Source organism: Pteropus medius, unplaced genomic scaffold, assembly GCF_902729225.1.
Source record: "Pteropus medius unplaced genomic scaffold, Ma_sr-lr_union100, whole genome shotgun sequence".
In the NCBI taxonomy this organism is placed as follows: Eukaryota; Metazoa; Chordata; class Mammalia; order Chiroptera; family Pteropodidae; genus Pteropus; species Pteropus medius.
This window is the reverse complement of record NW_024354502.1, coordinates 27,649,521-27,668,711: the sequence shown is the minus strand read 5'-3', so window position 1 is coordinate 27,668,711 and position 19,191 is coordinate 27,649,521. Positions and strand designations below refer to the sequence as shown.

The 19,191-nt window shown below is 42.1% G+C and overlaps 1 protein-coding gene across 2 annotated transcripts; it reads right to left on the bottom strand.

Moving 5' to 3' along the window:
- Positions 1 to 37: 37 nt before the first annotated feature.
- ERLIN2 (ER lipid raft associated 2) lies at positions 38 to 17,227 on the bottom strand. 2 transcript variants are annotated; one of them, XM_039853940.1, is made up of 12 exons: positions 17,095 to 17,227; positions 15,722 to 15,843; positions 14,377 to 14,458; positions 13,305 to 13,351; positions 11,510 to 11,571; positions 11,229 to 11,354; positions 7,916 to 7,989; positions 7,700 to 7,758; positions 7,059 to 7,150; positions 6,066 to 6,155; positions 4,073 to 4,152; positions 38 to 3,650 (listed from the first exon to the last, which is right to left on the bottom strand). In XM_039853940.1, exons 2-12 carry the CDS (start codon positions 15,826 to 15,828, stop codon positions 3,450 to 3,452), a joined length of 1,020 nt encoding a protein of 339 aa, XP_039709874.1. In that variant the 5' UTR covers positions 15,829 to 15,843; positions 17,095 to 17,227; the 3' UTR covers positions 38 to 3,449. The 2 variants fall into 2 exon arrangements, with proteins under 2 accessions (XP_039709874.1, XP_039709873.1); XM_039853939.1 differs by lacking the exon at positions 17,095 to 17,227 and adding an exon at positions 16,679 to 16,957.
- Positions 17,228 to 19,191: the final 1,964 nt, after the last annotated feature.

The window sequence follows — 19,191 nt, the reverse complement described above, 5'->3', positions numbered from 1 at the left end:
TACACAAAAGCAGAAATGAAATACAAACACAAAGTGATTGGCTATTACCTCTTTTATAAGGAAACAATAGAAACAGTGGCTAGACACTGAATAGAACTAAAGTACTTAAGTTCATATACACAGAGTAGCCACTAGCCATGATCCCTGACTTATGATTTTTTGACTTTACAATGGTGTAAAAGCATACGCGTAATAAATTACATAAGACATTCAACACTTTATTATAAAACAGGCTTTGTGTTAGATGATTTTGCCCAACTGTAGGCTACTGTAAGTGTTCTGAGCATGTATAAGGTAGGCTAGGCTAAGCTATAATGAATGATCAGTAGGTTGGGTTAGTGTATTAAATACATTTTCAACTTAATGATACTTTCAACTTATGATGGATGTATTGGGACAGAACCCCATTGTATGCTGAAGAGCATCTGTACATTTTATCTTCAAACTTAATAGGTAAGTCAGTAAATATGACAATCTTATTTTCAGTATTTACTCTATAAATGGTACACTTACCAGTGTTGAAAGACAGACCCACAGAAATTGCAACAGATCATTTATAAAACATCTACTTTTTTTGGATCAATGTACAGTAAGTCCTCAACATCCTCAATAGGTTCTTTGACTTTAAGTGAAACTGCACAAAATGAAATTTACTATAGGCTAATTGATATAAACAAGGGTTAAGTTCTTACTGTCTCATTGTTATAATGAAATTATGCTGTATGAAATGATGTTATTTGAGGACCTGCTGTATTGCTAAAATTCCTTCAGTGATTTTTTTCCTCCTTCAACTTAATATGATTATAGATCCCTCCAAATTAATATTAGTCATATAAAAATTAACAAATGCTTCCTTGCAAATATTCTGTCCTTATATAAAAAGTAATTAAAAACTGTACTGAATATACATCACTTCTGCAAAGTTTAATGAGTGAGAAACATTCAACCAAGATGACTTTTCCTTGGAAAATCCTAAAAAACTATTTTATAAACAGTTACTTATTTTGAGAGAAGTTCCATTTATAAATAGCAGCCGTGATTTTACTGCCTACAAAATTGCAGGCTGTCACATTTCACAAGTTTAGAATTCAAATGTTAAGATCAGATTTTCTAGTGTTAAAGAAACAAAGCCACACAAACAGATTGGTTAGTTTTCCCATGCTAAGGAAACAGCTGACTTTCATGATCTTACTATTCAGGCAGGTACAACCATTGGATTTAAACAAATGGGTACTACAACATTTGTTTTTTGTTTAAAGAGGAAGCAACGTTAACATTGAGGAGGCAGGTGCAGGACTTCACTAAGGCTCTTCTGTGGTCAAAGAGTATCTAGTGCAAGCGATAAGCTATCATAGGATGTTAGTATTAGAGAGACTTTCAGGGTAAGAACCTGAGCAAACGTGCTATTCGGAGACTGAGTTATCCTTGCTCCTTATCCTACCTTAGTAGAGTAGTGTTTTCTGAGGCCTACTTAACAAGTCTCAGAGTAAAGGGAGCAGACACATATGTAAATCAGGGATGCTGGATATGTTGCTTCTTATAAGTGATCAATGGCATTGAAATGAGAGGAAGGCGAGTATATATTAATAATGGATATCCTATGTTGGTCTTGGGAGATTGCCTTCTGTGAGGACTCCTGAGCATATACAAAGCCATCACTCCCAGGAACATTTGGCTGCCTACACAAAGTGTGATCAAAACCAGTGGTTTCAAAACTCTAGTCCCAAGATTTAGAACAAAGAAGGGTAACATCTGAATTAAGAGGAGTTAACACTTTGTTTCTTCCTAGGCAGGCTGAATGCTATCCAAACTTGCTACTTAGGAGCAAGCTGGCCTGAGTTCTGGGGCCATTTGATGAACCAGAAGTCTGGGCATGGGACCAAAAATGAGGTGGAGAATCTGTGCCAGAAAGCAGCAATCACAGTTTCACTGAGGGAAGAGGGGTACAGTGGGAGGTTTTTTTTTTTTTGTAGGTAGAGGCAGTGGTGAGGTGGTGGTGGTGGTGGTGGTGGTGGTGGTGGTGGTAGTTAGGAGACAGCTAATAACAAGGCCGAATTCTAAGCCAGAGCCTGTCATGGAGAATACTAACATGCTTGCAAGTTAACTTAACTCCAGATAGCTGCCCTCCACTTAATTTGGTACACAACTCATGGGCTATACAGACTGGATGCCCGCCCCACCCATGACTCCAGTTCCAGGATATAAGAAAACCGTTCTTTCATGTTTGGTCTCCCCCATCCCAAATCTCCCAGAGTGACTCAAACTTTTAATTAGAAATGAAAAAGAAAACATTTGAACAGATTTTGGTGCAGTCTTTCCAACCCAGGACTTGGGACATTCACTCTGACCTATAGCTACACAGCCGTCTCTGGAGACTGAACAATCACTCTGATCTTCATGTGGCTGCCTGGAGCCCTGGAATTAAATACACGTGCTACTTAGAGAAGGGGCTCCATTTTATCACTGTGATGTTCATACTCCCAGCACAAGCCACAGGCATTAGACTAGGAAACCTTTTGGATGGCCCTCCTTTCTTTTCCAGAAGAGCTCGTCAATGTAGAATCTCCACAGCAATAAAAAGACACTTGATCTCAAGGAACATATAGCGTTTGCCAAGCAAGTACCAGAGTGGCTAACAGACATAATGTTCCCACTTCAGCAGCTATTAAGACACTTGAGTTGTTTGTTCCCATCTTCTTAAGGCTGACTGGAGCCAATGGACAGATTGAAAGAAAAAAACAAAAACAAATCATAGAATAGGTGAAAAGTTTTAAAAAGAATTGTGTGGTGGTGACCAAACCCTGACTCTGGCAATGCAGTCAGAATCACCACTTTAAGCCCAGGGCAAGGAGGGTAGTGTATAGAAAAGCTTGCAAAACCTAGCACCAGTTCTGCCTTAGGAGGGCTCAGGAAGTGCTCCTCTAAAGTAACAATGTATGCGCTGACAAAAACGCCAGGAAAGCCAAACACTCTGCAGCTGTTTCCCCACAGCTCCTGGCAAACTTACAAGCACATATTTGCTCAGTTGTGAGCCTTGCCCACAGGCATCTCCCACCTCAGAGGCAGGGTGAGAAAACTGGACTGCATTTTCTCAAATAAGGGAAGTCGAATCACCTACAGGCAACACCCTCTATTTCTCCCACTCCTCAATGACAGCATCCCTAATTAAGCCAGCTTCGAAGGTCAAAAATTAATATCTGGAGGTCAAAGCTCAACCCTATGGTTTACAAATCTTAACAGAAGTCATATAACCTACTTACCTGAATAAAACTCCAAATCATCAATCCCTGCCCTCCCTTCCCAGGGGAATAGAGTCCATTTCTTCTTTTTGCACCACAGTACATGGAAGAGAGTTAAAGAAGGTAGTGTAGGAGGGAGGGTCATCCTAGTTCATCATTAAAAAATAAAGATCTCTTTATGTGTCATCTGAGGTGGTATAAATTTTTTTTTCAATTCTCCTCAGTGTCTGCCTCCAAGGCCTCATCTTCTAAGCCAAAACTCAGCTTGTCAGCTAGCCCCTCAAACTGCTTGCCCAGATTGCCTGCGGAGTCCACGAACATGTTAGGGATGTCTTTGCCAAAGTAAATCTTGCTGTTGGAAGCAATGGCCTTGAACTTCATAAGCTGCAGATATTCAGGGGTCAGTTTCAGCTGTTAAAAAAAATAAGTAAAGAAGACTTAGGTAGAACCAGATTGAGAAAACTTTGGGTGGCACCCTTTTGGTTCTCATAAGGAGAGGGTCTCTGTCAAAGACATATATGCCCTCTCTACTTTTTCCTGGTCTCACTGTTACATTAGTAACAGGGTAACCACTTCGCTAAGAGAAACTAATCTCAGATCTTTAAGGCTGGAGCTGCAATAGTTTAGGAATTTTCATGTTCAGCACAAAAATTACATTTCTATCAAGGCACTGCTAAGGAAAAGGGAAGTACCTGTCTGATACAGCACAGGAGTCATCACTTCTGGCCACGAGGGCCTTTGGGTATTGGTGGTCATCCAACACCCGGAACTCAAACACCATCAGCTTATACCCAAATATATCTTCTCTTCGCCAGAAGGCACTGGGCCTTTACCTTATTTGCTTCGGCAATTTTCATAGCAGTATAGCACTCAGCATCAGCTTTTGCCTTCTCCCGGGCTAGAAATGCAGCATCTGCGGGAGAGAATGCAGTGAACTGAACTGCAGAGGCTACCAGAACACTGGGTCTGGAGTCCCTGTAACTTTCCCCAATTGCCTCTGTGACCTAGAGGAGATTGTTCTTTTTACTCTGTCCTTTGGTTCCCTCATCTGGGAAATGGGGAAAAAGGCATTTTTTTTTTCCTATTTCACCAGTTGTGACACTGAACCGGGATGAAAAAGTGCTTTGATAGCATCTCCCTGTGGTGGGGACTAGTTATGAGCAAGTCTGTTGCTGTGCCTAACATCTCTGACAGCATTACTGAGAAAAGCACGGCTGCCCAGAGACACGTCTTGTTTCTACACACCTGTCACTCTGTGTGTAGCTCCAGGACGGGGAAGGGACTCCGCCTAAACCTCTAGTCTCAGAGCTTTCCACCTCACCCCTCCTGTGCTACACAGCAAAAGCGAGAGATGCCCAAAGGAGGTTCTGAATACAGCCAGAGGCGGATCTACCCTAAAACTGAACACCATAAACCAGTGGTCCCCAATCATTTTGGCAGAGACTGGTGCTCCAATGAGAATCTAATGCCTGATGATCTGAGGTGGAGCTGAGGTGGTGATGCTAGTGCTGGGGAGCAGCTGCAAATGCAGATGAAGCTTCGCTTGCTTGCCCACTGTTGCTCACCTCTTGTTGTGCAGCCCGGTTCCTAACTGACTGACCATGGACCGGTACCAGTCTGCAGCCTGGGGGCCCCTGCCATAAACAATAGTTCAGTCCCTCTCTAACTTTATTTCCCTTTTATGTCCATCGATCATTTCAAAAAGTTTCGAATTAACAGTTGTTACACTGGCACAACTCTAAGAATTACAAGCCACGGTCCAGATTAACACCTGTTTGGATTAAGACCTATTTAAACTTCTACTATGCAAGCAATATACTTTCACACTCCACTGAGACTAACTTTCTGTCAAGCTGATGAGAAATTTTTGATATTTACTTCCTTGCCTTGGGAATGAGGCCAGCATCATGTGAGTAATATTTGTAGCAAAAAGCCTATGAAGAAAGGTCTGTCGGGTTGGTTCTTACTGCACTCCCTCAGCATGACCCTGGGTGGAAGGAGCCTGTAGTGTGACTGGGATTCTGGCTGCATGCGGCTGACTTAACTGGTCTCAGCACCTGATGACATGTATTAATAAGAAATAAATATGTGTTGTTTTGCTAAGAGCTCCCTAATGAGGAGGTGCTGATCTCACTGGGCCCCTGAAAAGCCCGACAGGCCCCATAGTGAATACAATTGGACACAGCACTTTGTAACCTGAAGCTGGGCCTTGATGTCCCATTTTTGTCCTAGAATTTGCTTGATATAAAGCATCACATGAAGAAAAAGGTGGGTGGTGGGAATGAGGTGACAGCTGAGGGGCAGGGAACTGAAGGTAAATAATATTCAGAGGAGCCAGCAAAGGGACACTTCTCTCCAGCTCCAGTGTTGTTGGTGCTGAAAAGGCATTTTCTTCATACCTAGCTTAATAGCTACAGGGACTGTGGGAGCAGACTCAGGGCTCAGAGCTATGGTGTTTACTGACTTCTGAGGAGCAGGTAGGGCATGAGGGAAGGGGCTGCTGTTTGGCCTGGCGTCCTAGTTTATTTCCAATGCCAGATATTGAACTCCAGGATGCAGGGACCGTATGATTTTCTCTTTTCTGACACCTAACATAAGAGCGTCTGATGGCACGCAACTAACATTTGTTGAAAAAATGAATGCTCCCTGAAGTGGAAAACTGATGCTAGCCTGACCCATGCCTGTCCCAAAGTCAAAGCATGAGAAAAAGTGATATTCCAAAGAAATCATGACAGAGAATTAAAAGCAAAGGAAGGGACTGTCCCACCCGCTTGTTACGAGGTGGGGTCTGAGGAAAACTCGGGCATTAATTTCACTTCTGCTCACCTTCAATTTCTGAAATCTTCTTTTCGGTCTCCTTCTCCATCACTTTCTGTCCATAGGTGATTTCTGCAACCTGAGCCACTTTTTCTGCCTCTATGTTATTGAAGTTGAAAAAAGGCTTAGAGCTCTGATATTTCAAAAGTTTGATTCAATTTCCCCTTTCACCTGATCTGAGTTCCTGATGCATGAGCGTGGGTAAGCTCAGAGAGCCACTGGCCCCAGAGGGCAGCCCTGACCGGCATACACGGGCAGAGATGAAGTGTACCACTGAGCACAAACAACGATGTCAGCACGAGATAATAATTGGGGAGATGTAGGCCCAAAGGAAATGAATCATTTCTCCAATGAAAGCAAGGAATAGGCCCTAACCTCTCTCCTAAATCACAGGATATTTCTTTCAAAAGAATATTTAAGGAGTAAGATATCCTCTAAAAAGTTTCCTCCTGCCACTTTAGTTAAGGAAGCAGTCAGGTTTGTTAATAGGTTAGTGTAGTGGTTAAGAACCAAGGTTCTGGGGCAGAGTCCCTGTATTTGAATTCCAGTTCCACCACTTACTTGCCATATATGACTTTGGACATATTATTTAACCTCTGTGCTTCGGCTCAGTAAAGTGAGGTTAACGATAGTGCTTCCCTCACCTGGTTGTGAGGAGTGAGAGAATTCACATATGAGTACTTAGAAAAGTACATGGCTCATAGTAAGTGCTCAGTAAGTATTAGCCATTATCATTATGAATTAAGAATTAACAGGAAAGGCTCCTTTCATTTAAGAGATATGTGGAAACTCAAAACTCATTGCCCTTGATCATGATCTGACAATGTATTTAGGAAAGAAATATGCGCTGTTCAGCTTTGCTTCCAGGAGTATGACTGTTAACCCTATATGTGGAAAGGGCTTGGAGAACCATGTGGTCTAACAGTGCCTGAGGCTTCCTCGAATCTTCCCACCATCCCAGCCCTTCTGCCCTGAAAGGGGATCACAGAACCCCATTCCGACCAATGAGGGCCTTCTTCCGTTCTGTCTCAGCTTCCTTCTCCACCACCTTTTGTTTCTGGGCTGCAATGAGAAGCTTTGTCTTCTCGCTTTCCCTGAAGGGGAGAAAAGTATGCAGTTGTGAGGCCACTGTGGAAAAACTTCAGAGAAACTTCACTGTCCTCTGGAGAAGCCAAACTCTCCTGCTGAGGAGAGGCAAACTCTGATTTCTTACTCTCTCCTAGGCCATTCCATGTCCCAGGTAAAAGCAGATCTGTTGCTGACAATAACATGGCTCTCCTTCTCCAAAATAACTCATTTGTGGGAACTAAAGCATAATTTATTTTAGTAAAATACACCTGCCTGCCTACTTAATCCTATTTCCCTCCTATCTTCTTTGGTATGAGCCATGAAGCACAAACAAGGCCCCCTGGCCCCTTTAAAAGCATCACTGCTCAAAAGGGCTGCTCTGTGGTTCTCAATCATAGTTATAGGGCCCAGATGATTGTCCTGACATGCCTGCTTCATCCTACAGTTTAATGGGCTATGACAAATACTCAAGAAGGGGAATAAAAGCCTGGCACGACTTCAGTTAACTCTGAGATGTGATGAAATGGGAAGTGGGAGAGAGTGGTGGTGATAGCTTAGGCAGAGGATATACTCACATCAACTCGTAATTTCTGCGGATCGCTTCAGGTATATTGGGCTTTGTCACTCGCACAGCCTGGAGAAGGATAAAAATAGCACCTGATGGGAAGGTGAGGGCGGTGAGGAACCTAAGCAGCTCCCACTGGTTCTCGATCTTCCTGCACAGAAAGGATATCCCTTGGAAGAGGGGATGCACTTTCATCAGGGGACGCTCCCATGGTGGCAATGCTTACTTGGATGACAAGCCCAGGGGCCATGGAGGTCAGGTCCTGTTGCAAAGCCAGTTTGAGATTTTCATCAATCTGATCTGGAATCAAGAAAGACAGGAAAAGGAGTTGTCACGCTTTCTAGGCAAGGTTGATGGAAGTACAGGGGGCAGAGTACAAACTAAAACATCAACTCAGGAATGACAGGCAAAGGTCTTCCCAAAGTAAAGTGCTTACCATAGCCCGAAAATCTAAAGATCCCCAGCAAGACTTTTGGAGCAACATGGCTACACAGTCCCTTTACATAGGCTAGATGTGAGAGTATTCTTTTCCTGGGTCCTCAAGATAGAATCACCTAGGTTGTTGAAAATATCAACCTTGCCCAAAAGGGAATTGAGTTTTTTTAAAAAAAGAACAAACAACAATTCTAGCATATTTCTTGAGTCAGGCGGCAGCTTTTTCCCAGACAGCAGGAGCAAAACAGAAGGCAAGAATGCAGTTTTCATGAAGAAGGAAGGTAGAATGGCTATGTTAGGTATTTTGAAAAGAGCCGAGCACATTAAATCTAGTAATTTTAGAAGTTTCTAAAAGAGCAACAGATTCTGACGTCAAGAAAAGCCCCAAGGAAGACTATTTCCATTAGGAACTCCATCAAATAACACAAGGGAAAAATAAAAATTTACAGTTCTGGAAACGAGCCCAAGTCTTTTGATGTGTTGTTTGCTTTGGTCCTGATTCCTTTGTCTGGAAAGCACATACGAGCTGTTTCACAGTCAAGTGTAGGAAGAGCTATAACTGACCTCCCTTCCAGCTGTGATCCCAGGACAGCAGCACCAGGCTGCCTTCTCTGGCCTGGGCCTTCTCTTCCCTGCCCCCTGCCCATGAGATTATCATTAAGATCCTAAAAGGACACGAAGAAAAAGAATCCACGAAACCAGGCCGGGACAGGTAAACTTAAATCACCTCCCTATTGTCAGCTGCCATCTGCTATGTGGCCATTCTTGGTCACCTGTGCCCAAACGGGAGCCTCTGAGAAACAGCAAGTATAACTCCTGTCTTTATAGATGCTGAAACTGGTGCTGCCCATGTCATTTCAGAGATGTGCTCAGGCTAGTTAATAAAAACAATAAAAACAATAATAATAAAAACAATAAAATAAAAACAATGATAATAAAAACAATAAAAACAATAATAACAAAAACAATGAACTTACTTAATTATTATGCTTTCATGGTTAGGGCATAAAACAGTGTTTTCTTCAACTGTCATATCATTAAGCAAGGGATTTTAATGGTTCCATATACTGGATATACTCTCAAAAGCTTCTCAGCAGTGAGGGAGAAATGCCCATAAAGGCAGTGCCTCACACTTGGTATGGGCCTAACAATTTGACAACTAGAGATAAACATCATATTTCATATTTTCTATTTTAAATAGGAAACTCACCAAACTTTAAGTAAGATGGCTTGTACTCACCTTGAGTTCATAATAACACAGTCATTTATTAGACCAAATTATATCTGACTCAAGGTAGAAACCTGTGGCTCTAGGCTAATAACTTTCCAGGAAAATCTGGAAGAAATATTTTACAAAGTAGTTTCTCACCAAAGTAATACTGGCAATAAGTTGTCTATATGTTACAGTTATGCTGCTCAATGCTGATTAAGTTGTATCACTAAGTATACACAAAAAGGTTCTTCAGGTGAACTTCTGAACAAGTATTAGATAATATTTTTATAAAATGTGCAAAGAGGATGCATCAGAATAAGCAGTGATGAGAATTATGCAGTTATGTTGAAAGTCAGGGCTAGGAATCCTCAGGGGAAGGTAACTAGAGAAAAACCTTTGACATTTTAGAAATAGGATTAGAGACAAGTTTCTCCTTTACGGAAGCAAATACCTTCTAAGCAAAACAGTGCTTGCTGGCAAGAATGAACTTTAAAAAGGAAAAAATTTCAGACAAATACATTTTCCCAGCTCCTCTGTACAAGAAGCTATAATTTACTAAGCTATCAAGTTTATCTTTAAGACAGTAAGAAGTTTTCTAATGCAAAACAATTTCACCTTTTAATTTTCTCTTCATGGAAATTAGAGATCTTTTGTCTTTTGTTGTTTCAAATGTGTTGAAATGTTCATTTAATGGCACAAGTTCTAAAACAATGGCTAGAGAGAAAACTAATATTTTATAAAATTCTATCAGTTTGAGGTAAAAAAAATCAATAGAAAATTTATAAAAATTTTCTTAAAAGCACACTGAACCCAAACCCAGTAAAATAAATCTAAATCCTATAGAGCGAATTTAGATTCATTTTCTACAGCAGAAAAATTAAAAGTGATTCTGACAATTCCCCAAATCTGAAACATGGTGCAGAGGTTGTTTGCTTAATTAAGATCACGTGTAATGTCAATGATTCCTCCTGTCTACTTGAAAAAATATTCTCACTCAGGGTTTTTTTATGAAGATACCTGGGAAATATCACTATCTAGTCCTAGTATCAAGAACACTTATGCTATGGGTTGAAAAATCCATTTACTTTTAGCACTGGCTACTAGAAAACTTCTAGCAGAAAGTTTAAATAAGAATATTCTACCACAAAAGAACTGTAACATTGCTGAAATGTTTCTTTTGCTGCTGAAGTTAGGCTATGTTTACTTTGACCAGGTAAACAAGATGAGAAGTGTCTACTTAAGCACGTGGATCCTTTTTGTTTTAAGCTTTTTCCTATTCATTTCTATAGGTATAGGGTAAACAAATAAACAAACAACAAACAAAAAAACATAAAGGTCCTAGGAACTGTAAGTAGCTATGTTCCTGGTCTCGGTTCTAGAATTAAATGTGACGTACCATTCTCATCACTCTCCTGGGTGCCCTTCATTCAGTGTGATGTGGTGGGAAGTATGCAAAGTGAGAGCCAGGAGAGGGAAATTCTAGCTTTAGCTACTACAAATATCTCTATGACTTTTTCTCTTTGCACCTCAGTACTCTTATCTTAAAATGAAGACGTTGGGCTGGATAATCTCTAAGGCTCTTTTAGAACTGAGGCTATCTTCAGTACAGAATGATGTTTTAGGGACCATGGAAACATATTTCCATTCTGGTCCTCTGAGTCAAGCCAGAAGTGAGTACTGTAGTCCACTGTTACTCCTATGCCCAAAGGTCAACTACTCTCATGACCTTCCACTGTCATCAGCATTTTCTAGGAATGCCCTTTGTGAGCACTGGCTTCTTTAACACCTCCTGTCTATCAGTACCCATCCTACTCTGTGGGTATCTCAGAAGCAGGCAGTGCAAAGGAGCAGGGCTGCTAAGGCAGGCTATGACCAGAAGAGGCTTTCTTACCAAAGAGCTCTATGTAGACCTCTTGAAGCGTATGCACACTGCAGAACTGGTTCAGTTCATGGTGGATCTTGTTGAAGATGAGAGCCTTGTCATAGTCAGCAGTATAGTTCTTCACTATATCGTACACTGGGAGGGAAGGAGAAATTTCAGAATAGGAAAAAGAAGGACTCAAAACTTCCTCAGACGGTAGTTTTCCTTTCCTGAGGTGTTGCAGCAGACACTGGGGTGGCATGCTGGGGAAAGTACGCTAGGTACTTCCAGGGTAAACTAGAAAAACGTACCTGCGTTTGGGACCAGGAAGTTGACCACTTCAATTCTGTCAAAGTAGATCATCACACCACCGCTATTAGAGGAAGAATGGACAAACAACTCATTAATAAGCTCTGGAATAGTGCAGTCTCCTAGGTAATGGAATAAGATGTGTGACTTAGCAGAAAAGGAAAACAGTTCACAGGAGCTCAGAAGGCATATCAGATCTCCAAGTAGATCTTCAGAGCTTATAGCAAGAATACACTCCCGAGGCAGCACACTTTCTAAAAATAATTCCGCCAAGAAAAAAGTGAAACTTTTGAGATGCCAGTGAGAAAAGAGTAGTTCATATCTTTTGAATCTAAAATGCCTTTTGATTAAAGCAACCAATTGAAAGGAAAAGACTAAATAAAGTTGAGGAGTTCTCAGAACTTAAAAGGTCACTGGAATTTTATGGTCACCATTTCTCACTTCCCTGTTCATAACGGTTCAGCATAGTTCAGCACTTCCCTGTTCCCCTAGTCATTTAAAAAAAATTTGAAACATACAGAAAAGTTGAAAGACTAGCAGAACACTCATATGCCACTGCTGAAATTTAACAACTGTTCACATTTTACCTTATTGACTGATCTACTTTTTTTGCTGAACATTTCAAAGTAATAGTCATGATACTTTACCCCTTAACATTTTAGCAAACATCACCCAAGAATAACGACATTCTCTTACACAGTCCCAAAACCATTTCCAAACCTAAGAAAATCAACAATAATTCCTTAATATTATCTAATATCCAATCATTCAAATTTCCACAATGATTCTTATTATGAACTGAATTATGTGTCCTCCAAGATCCACAGGTTGAAACTCTAACCCCCACAGTGACTATATTTGGAGATAGGGCCTTTGAGGAGGTAATTAAGGCTAAATGAGGTCATAAGGGTGGGGCCCTAAACCAATTGGACTGGTAAAGGAAAGGAGGAAAGGACACCAGAGATCTTGTTCTCCTGTGCGTGTGTATAGAGGAAAGGCCCTGTGAAGACACAGCCAGGTAGCCACCTTTCAGCCAGGAAGAGAGGCTTCACCAGAAACCAACCCTGCTAGTACCTCGATCTTGGACTTTGAGCTTCTACAACTGTGAGAAAATAAATTCCTGTTGTTTAAGCCACCGAGTCTGTGGTATTGTTACGGCAGCCCAAGCTGACTAATACAGTTCCATCATGTCTTTTACAGCTGTTATTTTTGGACCAGGTTCTAATCAAGGCTCACCATTACATCTGTTTATGTCTTTTAAGTTTCCTTTTCAACCCAACGCCCCTCCAAATACGACTTTGTGCCGAGAATCAGGCCAGTTATCCTGTGGGATGTCCCAATTTGAGATTTGTCTGAATGTTTCTCTGAGGTGTTGTTTACGTTATTACTCTATCCCAGATGAAACTTTCTTTACTTTTCAGCGGGACCAATTATAGTGGTGTCATCTTTAGAATTCCTGCCCCTAAGTCCTCCCCCACCATTAAGATATTCTCCATAGTTAGTTACGTTAAAGTTATCTTCCTTTATCAAGTCATTTATTTGCTAAAAGTCTTTAGAGGATCCTCACTTCTAACAGAAAAAGCCTAAACTTCTTATCATGACATTCAAGGCCCTCTCAAACCTGTCTACCTTCTGTGATTTTTCTCTGCATTCTACCACTTAGTTGAATCAGAACAAAGGGCAAGGAACTTGGTAAAATCAAGAAGGGGTGCCTCTCTTTTCACTGTCTCCTACTGCAGCCAGCCAGATAGCCCTTCCTCTTATTTGGGTTTAATAGCTTTATTCCAGGCACCTTACCTTGTCCCACAAGGTACATTCTTCACCTCATCTGTCTGCAGCGTGGTCTGGAAATATAAGAGACATAAAATGCTGTAAGATGGGCAGTGACGATCAAAGAAACTTATTTTTAGAATCCCAAATGGCCTTGTCCTTGAATACCTATTTGGGTTGAGCTTTGTCTTCGCTGAATCCTCCTGACTTATAGAATGTGAGACTAACCAAGCAAAGTTCCTACCCGGCTTCATTGTAAGTGAACCACCAAATGAATTAGCTGGGTAATAATGGTTCAGTGAAAAAGACCCTGGACTAGGAGTCCTAAGACCTCTTCTATTTACTGTCCTTGAAATAGCAGATTCTTTACTTAACCTATCTCAGCCTATAAGACCTGCTCAGCTCATTCTCAGGATTACTGTGAAACTCAAATGAGATAATGTGCATGAATGCACTTTGAGAACCATAAAGCAGAGTACATGGTAGAAGAAATTTATAAGAAAAATGCTGATGAGGAATCCCAGGATATTTGACATACTTCAAAGATGGATAGTCTAACCTAGGTAGGCTTTAGCTTTGTCATAATTAATCCTACTCCTATTTTATATGTAATTTCTCTTCATCAAGTTCAACTTCCCTTTTCCCTACCCCCAAAATTATGTTCACATCTCTGAAGTTCAAACAAGAACTAGCAAAATGACCATGTTTTATTTCCATCTATTTTGGTAGCCCGCAATTTAAAACACACAGACACATACACCCTACTTTTCCTTCTGTACATTCACAACAGATTCCTCTCTAGATTTGTCTTGAAGTGAAGAAATAATTCCCAGCTGAGCCTGATGGGCCAAGGCAAGGACTCCATTTAACTATTTCAACAATCAAGTAAAGCTCCAGAGTGAATGGCCCAGAGCCTCATTCTACACATACGTACGTGCGTGCGCGCGCACACACACACACACACACACGCACACCTTATTCTTAAATGATTCCTTGAAAAGGCATTATACTCATCCAATTGCTAAATAATTCCAAATCATGCATTAGTCAACATCCCAAACCTGCAGTCATCCAGCCATACCACATAAGCCAAGGATACCTGCACAGACTTATATGATGTGATGAAAGGGAGCATGAGATGGAAACCAGGGCCGCTGGTGGAAGTCAGCAGGGCACCACCTCTGCAGAGGAGGAAGAGAGAAGCAGGTTCAATTTAGCAAGAGGTACCTATTACATTAATACTGAGTGGGCCAACTTTCCTTTCAGCCCCATAAATGTTTAGTATAGAGTGACAAGTGCCAGAGCCATGTCTATAGATCCCTTTCTTCCTCCTGGCTAGACCCTGATATTCTAGGAAGCCTAATGGTAAAACATAAAACCATTATTCATGCTTTTGCAGCAAAAAAAAGTTCAGCACAGAAGTGAAATAAAGGGAGCAGAATCCCTGGCTATACTTGAGAGGAAGTCTGTTTTACTTTGTTATATCCGTTGAGCTTGTGGCAACCCATTTAGGCAGTTAAATCCAGGAACACAGTTATCTATGAATCGCACTAATGTTGCAGTCCAGTGACATCAATGACCAAAAGAATAATTTAAAGCACGCTTTATAAGTCGTTTAAATATTTTTTTGGCAATAAAGTTACCTTTTTAATCAAGTTATATGTAAATGATAATAAAATTAAAGGCATTTTTGGGGGACATATAAGCAGATGGTAGGGAGAAATAATTAAAGGAGAGAGGAAAACCCAACCAGACTTTCAGAACTTACTAGAAAGCAATCCAGAAATAAGCATCACAGGGTACATGTAAGAAGGGGTCATAAAGACTTAAAGCAAAAAACTTGGTTATGGAGTTTACTAAAAGGAAAGTAATCCGAGATTTATAAGAGCTTCTTTGCTTTACATTTTGAAGTAAAAGATACATTAAAAAAAGCAATAAGATAAACAGTGACATAATAGGCTCCTTTATTGTAAGAACCACTATTCCAAGGCTTGCCTTGATTGATACAAATCAATCTGCAGGCTCTTTCATTTTTTCCGAAATGTTAAATTTGAAGAGTAGGTCCAAATTTGTAGAGCAGGCTATATTAAGTTGCCATCAAAAACTGGTATTCCTCAGAGGTAACCTTGTGGCACCAAGATGCCCAAAGGGATGTAGGAGAAAGCATTTCAGAGATGATTTGGTGTCCTTTAGGTTTTGTCTCTAAATCACTATCAATGGCATCAACTTAGGCTACTAAATTTTATATTTACATTTATATATGTATACGCACATACTTCATATATGTACTCCCCTCCCCACGGCAACTAACACAAAAACACAATCTAAAAGACTCCCATATTTAACAAAACATAAACATAGCTATTTAGCACAACCTGCTAGACAGTGACTAGGAAAGAGTCGTTTAACAGGAAATTGCAAGCTTCTCCCTGTCTCTGCCTTACCTGTAATATACCCCAATATGTCCCTCTTCTATCTTGTGCACAGCTGAGAAGAGAGATGCACAAAAGAAACTGGCAGCCACAGCCACAACTGCTCCCAACTGAGCCATCAGTGAAGGTTTATCCTAGGGAAAAAGATAGATATGGGAAAACGTGTATGGTTTGCCCTGCAGGAGACAAGCTATGACAGAAGAGTACCTCACCAAGCTGAGTTCCCTGTAGTGGCTCATAACGGCCTGTTGGTAGTATGAACACAAGGCTAGATCTACAACTCTCTTCATCCTTGCTCTCAGTAAACAGTCCCATTCCTTAACTGTGGAATTCTGTTCTCCACCTCATTGAAGAAGCAGGTTCTGGATATAGCCATGACCCAAGGCGGAATCAATGCTAATTGGGCAGCGTTCAGAACATAGCTTTCTTTCTGTGAACATGAATGTGCCATCACTGGAGCCACTCATACTAGTAAAAGGAAGAGAGGTAGCTGCAGTATGTTGGTCCAAATTACAGGGGAAGTCAAACGACAGGCAGTTGTGGCATGTAATTCTGGTCAGAGCCTCCCAGTCCTAATTGCCTGCCACTTCAAAGGAAACCATTATTTACTCCTTTCAGATGCTGGAGCGACAGAGACAGCATGCTAGCAGAGTCCCAGGTGAGATTCTCTGGCCTTCCGTCTGCTCACCTTCCCAGTTATTCCTTTGGCCCTATTAGGGAGAGGGCTCTGAATAAGACTGAAGCCACACTCCCTCCCATATACTCGATTGGTACTTTGCACCTGACAGGTCCCCAAGCCCATGGTTAGGGGAGAAAGGAGGTTCCCCAGACTGCAAAGACTCTAGACTCCTGGGTCTGCGTTCGGGCACCAGGATGAGAAACAGTTGGCTTCTACAAACTCATTTCTTGAACACTGAAGGCTCTGCAAAAACTAGGGTAACTGACAGCAAAGTTCACAGACAAGCGTGCCTGGGCCAACCCGCGCAGGGCGTGCATTCTGCCTCCTGGGTCCAACAGAAGTCGGGCGCAGACATCTTCGAGGCGCTTATTTTACTGTGGCGGCCTCCAGCTACCGATTTGCAGCCATGTCCTTTCTGCAAATGCCCTTCCCTTCCGAGATCACTCCCGCCCCACCTCGGGCCCCTTCCCTGTCCTCTTCAGAGAGGTCACGCGTTCCAAGCGCCCTGAGTAGGGGCTGGGGCTCCAAGAGCCTTAGCGCGATCCCGCCTGGGTCATTGAGGGAAGGGACGGGACAGAGACGGATTGCTTTCTTGCCCCAGAAGGAGAAAAGGCTGCTGGGGCGGGGGCCGAGGAGAATCGCCGATCAGCTCCGCGGAGGCCGCAGCTAGGCCCAGTGCGCTCACTAAGGGGCGGGGGCCGCGTACCAGGCTGTCCCTCCAGGCGCGCCGTACTCGTCCGAACCCCAGTGCAACCGCAGAAACCGCCACACCCCTCAGCCCGCCACTTCCTTCCGGGCCCGTCGCTTCGATGACGCCATTAGTTCACGCGAGAAGACCACACCCCCTTCTCTCCCTACTTCATCAGCCCGGCCCCCGCGTTCTGAAAGGTCACTGTGCGCGGATGGCCGCCAGGGGGTGCCCGGGACAAGATCCGGGCCGTCAGAGACCTGGGTCTAGGATTTCAGGGGTGGGGGTGGTGCGGAGCGCCTGGGGAGTGACCCCGGGGAGGACGCGAGTGGCTGCGGGTGGTGAGCTTGTCACTTTCTGAGGTTTTGACTTTGGAGATTGCTCCGATTCCCCTCCACGTTGTCAGGCCTGTTTGTTTGTTTGTTTGTTTTCGGAGCAGGTACCAGCTATTCGCAACCATTCTCTCTGCTCTCCGCTTCTCTATAGCACCGTTGAATGAAACATATCTTTTAAATGTGCAAATTAGCGCCATTACGTCGCTAATCAACAGTCCCTACTTTGAATCACCCTCTTTTTCTAGGAGCGTTGGCCTTTGAGGTCCGCACAGCATCATAAAGTAGATTAAGAAGGAATTATTATTCCAATTTCAGTGAACAAAGTCTAAATTCAGTGAAGTGTGAGAGTAACAATGGATGAAAGCCTACCCGGTGCTTCCTTAACTCAGGAGCTTAACTGCCTTTGTAACTTCTGCCATAGATCACCTGGCTTGTGCACTTCATTTCTCCCTAGCTAGACTGTAAGTTCCCTGAGGGCAGGGACTGCATCTTCCCTTCAGCATTCTAGGTGCTTAGGTGCTCAGTGAAAACAGAAGGAAGGCACAATGGAACCAGGACCAGGATCCAGGCTTGTGTTTCCTCCTCTAAAGGCCTCATGTCCTCTCCACAGTTTTCACTGTTCAGCAACATTGCATTGGGCATTTATAATTCAGCCATTGAAGTTATGTTGTTTGCAGAAGAGAAAAGAGTCCACTTAATTACAGCCTTCAGTAAAAGAAAAGCTTTTACACAGGGCAGATGGCTGGCTGGTGGTGGTAGATTTAGGACTCAGGGAAAAGGAAAGTGTAGGTTTTCCAGGCATGGCTGCTTGCGATTTACTTGGAATTCACCCCGGGTTTGTTCTGGGTGAGTTTGTTTTGGGAAGTTTCAGCATATAAGGTTAAGCCCCAAAACGTAGCCTCTCCTCTCCCCATTGCAAATCACCTCTACCCTCCAGTTTGCCATTCTCTCGACTGATTCTATCAGAACTTGTTCAGTGATACAACTCAGCGTTGTGTGCTTAAATGTTTATTTTATAGTTGAGTGAATGAGTAAGAGACATGGAAGTACTGGGGTTTACCAGCCCAAGAAATGGAGCTTAGCCTGAAGCATAAAGTCTTTAAATTAGTTTTAATTTAATAATTCCATGACTATTAAACTTGGGAATGAACTGTGAATGGAAATCATGGGATTTTGTTCTCAGGAGGCTTTTGACCAGCCCCGAATTACCTAGTTGTGGCCCTGCCTAGAGGCAGGGGCTGGACTTCAGCGGATCATGGTCTAACATTTCTGAAAATCCCTTTCTTCAGAGACCTGTGATTGTTATGACTCAGTATCCAAAGTTATCAGGCAGGTAAGTCTGTGATGATTTGTTTAACAGCAGTGTTTAAAAATCCATTTTTAAAAAACTTGCGATACAGTGGCTAAGCACAGATGTTCCTCAGTCAGACTGCTTGGGTTTAAATCCCCAACTCTCCTCACTTTTTATTTGCTATGTGACCTTGGGAGAATGACTTTATCTGTGATTCAGTTTCATCATATGTAAAATGGGGGTAATAACAATATTATGAACCTTATAGTATTGTTGTGAGGTTTAAATGACAGATTAAGAAAAGCACGTACAATGTTTGGCACATTTTAAGTGTTCCATGTGTTAGCTGTTGTTTTAAATAGCAGATTTCCTTAATGTGCTCTTACCTGTTTGTGGATTCAGATTATTAATGTGACAGAGGTGAGAGAAAGATAAACTTAACGTTATATCGTATTGAGTTATAACCAAATGAAGGCTTATCAGAAGAAG